Source organism: Zeugodacus cucurbitae, chromosome 6 (assembly GCF_028554725.1).
Source record: "Zeugodacus cucurbitae isolate PBARC_wt_2022May chromosome 6, idZeuCucr1.2, whole genome shotgun sequence".
NCBI lineage: Eukaryota > Metazoa > Arthropoda > Insecta > Diptera > Tephritidae > Zeugodacus > Zeugodacus cucurbitae.
In genome coordinates, this window is record NC_071671.1 from 53,479,298 (window position 1) to 53,488,253 (window position 8,956).

Sequence of the window (8,956 nt, forward strand, 5' to 3'; positions counted from 1 at the left end):
CCAATGTTGGCGCTGAGTACGGCGCTTGAGCTGCGCTCACAGCTGGAGCGATTTGGATCAAGAAAAAGTGGTTGGGTTTGGTCGCTGGCCAGTCAGGCAGCCGATCGTGCGCTCGTCTCATGAGCGACATACTACAGCTAAATATGTAAATATGACTAGAGCTTCGACTTCGTTGACTCGACGACGGCCGCTCATCGTTGCGACTTCAATGCGCTTTTGCGGTCGCGGTCACAGCCAATAAACAGTACATTGGTAGACGTTTAGAAGAAAACACTGGAACACGCTGAACACATCGTCGTCGTCGTCGCCAAGCTGAGTCGAGTCGGTGAACGTAAAACGGCTCTTATTTGTATTGCAACAACAACTAACGCTACGAAGCTACAAAACAAAGAAATAAAGAAAGAGAACAGAGACAATAAATAAATAATTAAAATAATATTAAGTCAATAAAGGCAATATAATAAGCGCGCATATTGATTAAGAACCATAGCATAGTACAGTTTCGGGTTTGCGGAAATGTGTTGAAATATACCGTAATCAATAAAATTTAAATTCCAATAAAGACAACTGCTAAAGCCAACCACGCGAAAGCTCATAGCGAAAGGGGAGTGCAATTAAATTGGAGTGTGTGTGTGTTTGTTTTTGTTTTTGGTTGTATTTTTGCCTGATTACGACGAGTAATAATCAATGACATTTAATAACAAATACACACATTAACATACATACAGACAGACAGACAGATATGTATATTGTCGTGCATGAAAAATCCAAATAAAATAAAATAAATAGTACAAAGTGCAAAGCAGCGAAGCCACGAAGTCGGTTGGCGAAAGCAAAAAGCAAGAAAGTATCTAAAAGTGTATGGAAATTCGTTATTAATATTATTAAGCAAATAAAGTGAATTATTGAGATTCGTTAGAGCGCAAAAACAACAAAAACAATAGTTGCAAAATAGCAACAACAAACACAAGAGCAATAAATAGCGAAAGCACATAGAAAAAATACAACAGAAAATTACAAAACTAGACGACAAAAAAATATAACAACAAAAATAACAACAAAAGTATACAACAAGAACATTTTACAACAATATCAAAAATATACAACAACAACAGCAAACATTTTACCACAACAACAATCAAAATTTATAACAACAACAACAACAACAAGAAAATTTTACAACAATATCAAAAATATACAACAACAACAGCAAACATTTTACCACAACAACAATCAAAATTTATAACAACAACAACAACAACAACAAGAAAATTTTACAACAATATCAAAAATATACAACAACAACAACAAACATTTTACCACAACAACAATCAAAATTTATAACAAACAACAACAACAACAAAAGTGTACAACAATATTTAAAAATATAAACAACAACAACAAACATATAAAATAAGAAATAAACAACAACAAAAAGAAAAACTGTTCAACTCAATGTTTTTACAACAAACATAATACAATAACAACACTCTACAACAACAACAAACATTTACAACAACAGCAAAACCAATAAATATCGAAATCTAATAAAAAACGCGATATACAACAACAAAAACAACAGCAAATCCACCGTATTCGCGGAGAGATAACGCTCAATTTGCAAGGCACAGCACCTGCTGATAGGCGCACGCAAAGGGTTGCCGCACACTAAAAGGTACAATACAACAGCAGCTACAACAACAACAACAACAGCGAAACGCGCAAGCAACGCTAATTAAATAAAAATACAACAAACGCAAGCAGCTATGCACAACAACAACAAAGCAACAAAGTAGATTATATAAATAATTTAATAATAAAAAACAACAACAACAAAAAGCAAAAAAAAACATATAACCGTGCACAGCGCAACTGTTCTGTAGCGGCAAGTGTGAAAATGCTAAAGAGCCAATTACACGCTTAGTAATAGAATAGGCGCGGGCGTGAGCGGCGGTGAGAAGCAACAAGCAGGTGAAAAATTCAACCAAGTCGTGAATAAGAAGTTTGCGACTACAGATTACAAACATATTTGGATCTACACCTGGAACTCTTTGCACGCAATTGCTGAGCGATTTAAGCGCTAACACCGAGACCGGTGGCTAGAAGAAGCTTAGAGTTGAGCAGTTGGTAAAATAAGTCAGCGTGACCGGTGCACGTTGTGGCGACGTGCAACTGTTGGCAGTATTTTTTGCAAAGCAACAACAACAATAAGAATAATTTTAATAAGTAACAACAACAACAATTTTTTTTATACAACAATAATAATTGTAAAACACAACAACAATTGTAATACTAGTGATTAAAGCGAATTTTGTGATATAAGCAGCGTCAAAACATATAGCATTACACAAAAGTGAGGTTAAATAAGCGCACATAATATATTTTTTAATTGGCGAGAAGCAAAAAACAAAAAAAAAAACAAAAAACAAAAAAATATTTTCGCTTAAGCTCGCAAAATTTCCAAAGTGATAGCGAGGCTGGCTTACAATCATTAATTGCGTTTTAACAGCGAACAAGTAAACAAACAAACAACTAATACCGCTGTGGAAAAATAAATAAAATCGAAAGAATACGCTTCAAAAGCGTCTAGCAGATTAAACGTAATAAATAAGTGTGAAAATAAATGCAAAAAAAAATAATAAAAAATATAACAAATTGAACTTGAACACTGAGCGCGCGCTAATCACAGAGCAACTGTAAACAAACGGCATTGGCGCTTGGTGCAATAGCAAAAACAACGAATAATTAGCACAAAACTAAAAAACAAAAACAACAACAACAACAAGTGCAGCTAGAGTCACTTAGTCGGCGAGTCAGTAAGTCAGTCAACGAAGTGCGCTTTAAAGGCGTTTGACTGAAAGTTAAGTTGCGCAACAACTAAAACACTAGCACAACAACAACAAGCATCAGCTCCGCACCGCACAAACCGGTTTTGCAGCGCAAGGTCAACCGGCTAACGCCGCCGCCAAATACAGCGAGTAGGAAAGCAATCGAAAACAAATAATTCAAACATTTGAACCGTTAATCACAGCAGCATAGTAGGCACAGCGACACGCATTTCCGAAAAAAAAAAACGAAAAAAAATTGAGTTCAATCAAATCAAATCCTTTGTGACAGCGGCCAAAATGGAGACACAACTCACCACCTGGTTTAGTTGTAATGAGGAAACACAGTGTTACGACAGCAACAACAATAACAACAACAACAACAACAGCTGTGAAAACAATGAGACTAACAATTTATACAACAGTGACAGCAATAACAATAACAATAACACTAATAATGTGAATGAGAATGAGAATGAGAATAGCAATAGCAATAGTAATAGCACTAATTATGCCAACACAACTGACGCACAAGACACATTTAATCACCGCAAGACGAGCGAACTACGCCAGACGCGCTTACAACGTCAGCACGAGCAGCTGCATCACTCACAATCACAATTAGCACTGCAATCACCTGACATTGCCAGCTCAATACAACAAACTCCAGTCGCACAAAGTGCAGAGCACGCGAACTGCGGCGAGAAGTCTACGCGTTCCACCAGTCAGACACAGCGTTTGACGCGACGCAAGCGTTTGCAACGACAAAAACCCACCGAACTGGACGATGCCGATTTTGCCTATGCCGCCGATCTGGAAGAGGAGGATGAAGAGGATGAGGAGGCGGTGTTGAAGCAACAGCAACAACCCGCTGTGTCATTGATGGACCCATTCTCTGTTGACGCGCTGCATGCCACCACTTTGGCGGAGAAGCGTCTCAATCACTTCCAGCAACAACAACAGAGCACACCATTCGATGGACAGCCTTCATCCTTGCCGAACTGCTTTGCCAACACCGCCTCCATCACCACCTACCAACATCATCACCAGCAACATCATCATCATCATCACCATCAAATGCATCAACATCATATACGCGAGCGTCGTCTCAAACACGAGGAGTCCTTCGACTCGTCGACCACCACCACAACCAACACCACCGATACGCCGGCCAGTCCGGCTAGTCCATCGTTGCGTCGTCATCATTTCGCTATGTTGAAGCGTGATAATTCAACACACTCGGAGTCTTCGAGTCGCTATTCGAGTGTGGATAGTTTGTTGGAGGCGCGCAAACCCGATCCGGAGGCTATATTGATCAATTTGGGTTTTGGTCCGGTCGGTTCGGAGGATATACTCTCACGCATACCGAAACGTTTTCTCAAGCCGTCACAGGTGCGCGGCATCGATACAGAGGCTTTCATACGTCGCCTGCAATTGGCCAGCAATCTTGCCGATCACAGCGTGTTGGGCTATCGTGGTCTCACCGGCAATCCGGATATACCGCCATCACGTATTGTCGCCAAAATTATGCAACGTTTCGAGGTGAACGAGCGCAAGAAGTCAATGGGCTCCATAGAGCACACCATTTGACAGCGTTCGGTGTCGGGGAATGCCGTTCTCACCAGTGCCAAATAAGTACTTTTACATTGATCTAACAGTGAAGACAGAAGTTGTTACTAAATGAATAATATTTAAATACATTTTTTTAACTCTTAAATAATGTTAGTAATTCTACATTTAGTTGTATGGTAGTTTTAGTGTTTAATTGAAGTGAGAAAAAAAACAAATATTGTAATTTGCCATTGTACTTAACATCGGTTGAACATTATTAAGTTATTATATTGAAGAAAAGGAAATTGTTACTTAATTTATTCAAAATAAAATTAATTATAAATTTTTTAAATTTTGAAAAAAAATGTGTTTGTTACTAGCGGCCTTTGTGGGTTTATCAGGGATATCTTGGACTTTTTCTTACTATTTTCTGGCTACGGATGCATTTTCTAGATAAGTCTTACAAAGGTTGCGGTTCAATGCTACCAATCATAACTCTGAAGGGATCTCGCCGCTGTGCTAATTGGCCTTTTGAGGATCGGAAGAAAATGACCTTCTCTCTTAATTAAATCTTACAATTTTTTTTTCAGATTGGAGTATAATTTTGTCATTTTATCGAGAATAAAAGTCGATAATTGAAGTGAAGTGAATGGAAGTTCCTAAATAGAATTGCCAAACTTGGTGTTTGAGGACAATGAGTTCTATAGTTCAACAAGCTTATCATTTTCTTTACTATTCTACTGATATCTTCGACATTAACGTCGTGTCATTGTGGTATACTTCAGATGAATTTGTTGGACATATAGATTTTTGCCAGATCGTTGAGATTTCACCCCCAAATTTAGAGGTCACTGTCTAACTTGATGATCTTCATTGCATTATTTGAATTTTCGGCGAGACCTGTGCTCGTGGGAACGCAGTATATCAAAATTTTTCGAATATTACTTAGTTATTTTTACGAAAAAAATAAAAATTCTTTGGTTTCCAAGTAAGTCGAAATGATTAAGATTATCTGACAGGGTTACACGGAAATATTGATAGATTCTTTTGGTTTTGAGGTCTACTTCAAGTATAATTTAATTTCTCAATCTATTTCCAATTATTTATCGGAAAGTTGATCTAACTGTCCTCAGACGAATCTTAAAAGTTCTGTTTTTCAACTTTAAAGTTTCTTTCTATATAGCGTCTTCCTTCTTAGAATCATGTGTCTTAATTTCTTTCTTCTTTCTTAAGATTGTCGTTGGTTTCGAAGTTCTTTTCCGGTTCTAAAGCAAAATATCATCATTAAAGTAGATCTTTATAGTTCTAGGTCTCATGAAAGTTGGTATTGAAGTTTCGAAGAAGCATATGTAGCCGAACAGTGTTCTATAAGCCTGTTGAGAATTAAAAATTGATGTCAGACGGTGGAAAAATTGGTTTTGAAAACTCAGAATACTTAGCTGAATTCGATTTCGAAGTTTTTTGTTTGAAATTTTCAATTCCTAACAAATCTAAGACCTTGTTTCTAGCACTTATTCATTGTATTCATTCGAAGACCACTAATTGGGTGCCAACAAGCAGAAATTTCGAAATCACAAAATACCAACAATAATTGGTTCAATTGGCTGCTAGTATTTCCAGAGAACAATACTATTTATGCCTACAACAACCCTTTAACATCACCAACACATACTCGTAGGCCACGAGCAATTATTTAAAAATAAACACGTTAATGGCTAAGAATAGATATTCAAACAATAACTTGCACACAAAATGCACACAATGGGGGTATTAGTTGAAGAAAAATGGGAAATCATGCAAAAACAACAACAACAACAATGAATGTTGTGTACCGAGTGTGTGTGTGTGCTGTGCACATTGCAAAGCAAATGCTCTTATCTCATCGAAGGTATCGACGTCAAAGGCCAAGAATGCGTAAACGGCCGCAATGTAATGTTTGTCGTTTCTGCCAGTTGATGAACAAATAAATGAATTCATAGAAAAATCATAAAAAACTTAAATATCTGTTCAAGCGGATGTGTATGTGGGTATGTTTGTGTGCATGTGGCTACTATAGTTTTGCTTATCAATGACCACTTTTACACTCATTCACTCATAAAAATCTATAAAGAAAGTCAATTCATAACAAGCCACGCCCATATTTTTACAGTCACAAACATATCATATATGTACATATATATATGTGGTTTTTCTTGTAAAATGCCAGGAATGTGGAGATCTCTGAACTGCTCCTTCCATTGCGTTGGCACTTCCATTGGGTAGCTTGAAAGCAAATGCCAATTAGTGTAAATGAATTTCAACTGCAAGCGATTGCATTGCGGTCAATCACAGGCAATTGAAAGTAATCATAAAGCGTTGCTGCAAAACGATTTTTGCAAAGCGTTATGATAAGTGCACCCAAACATACCCACATACATATGTAGAAATAAATACTTGCCTACCAATGACAAGATGTTACGGTATATATGTACATACATGCATATGTATGGAATGAATGTCTGGCTAGAAAGATGAGCATTTGGCAAAAATGCTACTTATGTGCGTGCATCGTCTACAAATGCTAAGCAATAATCAGTACTTTCGAACACTCCCAGAATTAACCCTGTAGTGTCTAAATATGTTTTCAGATTTTTTTTTTGTTTTTGAATGATCGAGGGAGTATTTATAATGGCGAAACGAAGACTAAACCAGTTTTAAACCGTTTCTGGTACAATCCCACGACAGTCCGACCTCCGTAACATAGTAAAATCGGCAGACAGTCAGATAATTATCCAAAAAAATTATTTTTTTAATTCTCGAAGGTTGATATTTGTTGTAGGTTAGGTTAGGAGTATTGGTTTTCTGTCGGCGCATTTAGACTTTGGGTGGCACATTACCGAGACTAGAATACCCTCACAAGATTATGTCCACTCTGAACCATCCTGTGGTCTTCATTAAGTTATATATTACAAAAAGATTTATATGTGAACTTCCGAGACAGCCTTGCATCCGTACAAAGTATCTTCTTCTATCGCTCTTGTCATTCCTTTCAAATTTCCATAGTCGGCATATGCTACCCCTATTCCGTTAACGTTTGTCAGCTTATTGAGCTTCGGTTACTCTGAGTGGAGTTACACTCTAACCGGATGCCGGACCCAAAGTACGGCAAAGGTTTTAGATGGGCCTCGAGTTCTACCAAGGTGCCTAGAGTGTCCATACCACAAGCCAATTAGGGGTTTAGGACGTCATGGTAGGTATCCATGGTAATGACCCGTTGTGTCCCGGAGTCCATTGCAGATTTGTGGTGAAATATAATGCTAGTGCCACTTATGGCTCAAGGCTGTCACTTCACTAACTTCGCTGAGATCGTAAGAGACTTTAGGGATTCTCTCTGTTTCAACGATAGCTAGGAATAGACCCGTTGAAGGGCTGTCATGCCGGTAGTACTTCTAAAAATTATTTGGGGAACAGATTCTCTCTACAACTGATTTAATTCCAACACACTTCCACCAGCCATTCAAATAATAAGAGGTCCACCGAAATGCAGCTTCACTTTCAGCTTTTAAGAAAATCGTTCTCGGAGACGAGCATCGATATCGTTTCAGAATAAAAATCGTGTAACGAGTGTTGTCTATTCTTAAAAAGAACAGCAAGATAGGAACCTTTCTTCAAATAGTCGTTGTGAGTTCATGCGCAGGTTTCATTTAACACCCACTAATGAATTCATTACTCACACTTAGTGAAATTTTTGAACCCAAAAGTAGTAGTGACTCAAATTGAAAATTCCAGCCTCAATCGATCTGTACAAAATATTCGGCTTTCAGTATCAATTAAAAAAAGTTTAATCTTTTGAAATGATAAAAAACCGTTTCGACTTTAACTTTGCACTAAAGGGTTAATTTAGCTATAATTAATAGTTTTGAGTAAGATTTGAATTTACAGGTGTGTTGTGTGTATAACATATAATATAGAATGCGCTCATAGGAAAATACAAACACACCGAGAGGAACTTCAGTTTCAGTATTATGCATTATTCAGTCAAGAATTCAATGAATCAATTTCGAACAAACCGTTCATACATACATACATATGTATGTATATAACAGTTCAGATGATATAAGTATATGAGTACATATCTACTTGTATTTTATTTGCAAATGCTAATTGAACATTCTGTTTATTCTGAAATTCATGTCAACCGTTAAAATGTAAAATTCAGTCAGTTTGCCCACTATCTTCAGCCACGGGCAACTATTTATGTCATTTGTAAAAAAAAAATAACTAGGTTTTACATATATATACATTTGTATGTATATCTGTGTATGTATGTGCATATTTCTTGAATTGATTTAACATCCTTATACATATAAACATTTAGTTTCCTCACTTTTCAATCGAGAAAAAATGTGAATTTAAAATTGGCGCTATTTTAATTCATTTTGTTTTTCTTTAAACCCGAATTGTGAGACGTCTTTGGTCACGTAGCAGGTGTAACTGTGAAACAAAAAATAATTGTTTAAATTTTTTGAATCTCCGATTATTTATATGTATGCATATACATACGTTTGTATCGACTTGTACATTTTGCAGATTTCCCGATT

General features: G+C 36.9%; 2 protein-coding genes across 3 annotated transcripts in view; both read left to right on the forward strand.

Moving 5' to 3' along the window:
* The window catches only part of LOC105212593 (gamma-secretase subunit pen-2), a 303,679-nt gene that overhangs the window by 257,575 nt on the left and 37,148 nt on the right, over window positions 1-8,956 (forward strand). The gene's annotated exons all lie outside the window — the stretch shown is intronic.
* Window positions 3-7,625, forward strand: LOC105212604 (homeobox protein 5). The gene has a single exon (XM_011184666.3). It carries the CDS (start codon window positions 3,126-3,128, stop codon window positions 4,413-4,415), a length of 1,290 nt encoding a protein of 429 aa, XP_011182968.2. The 5' UTR covers window positions 3-3,125; the 3' UTR covers window positions 4,416-7,625.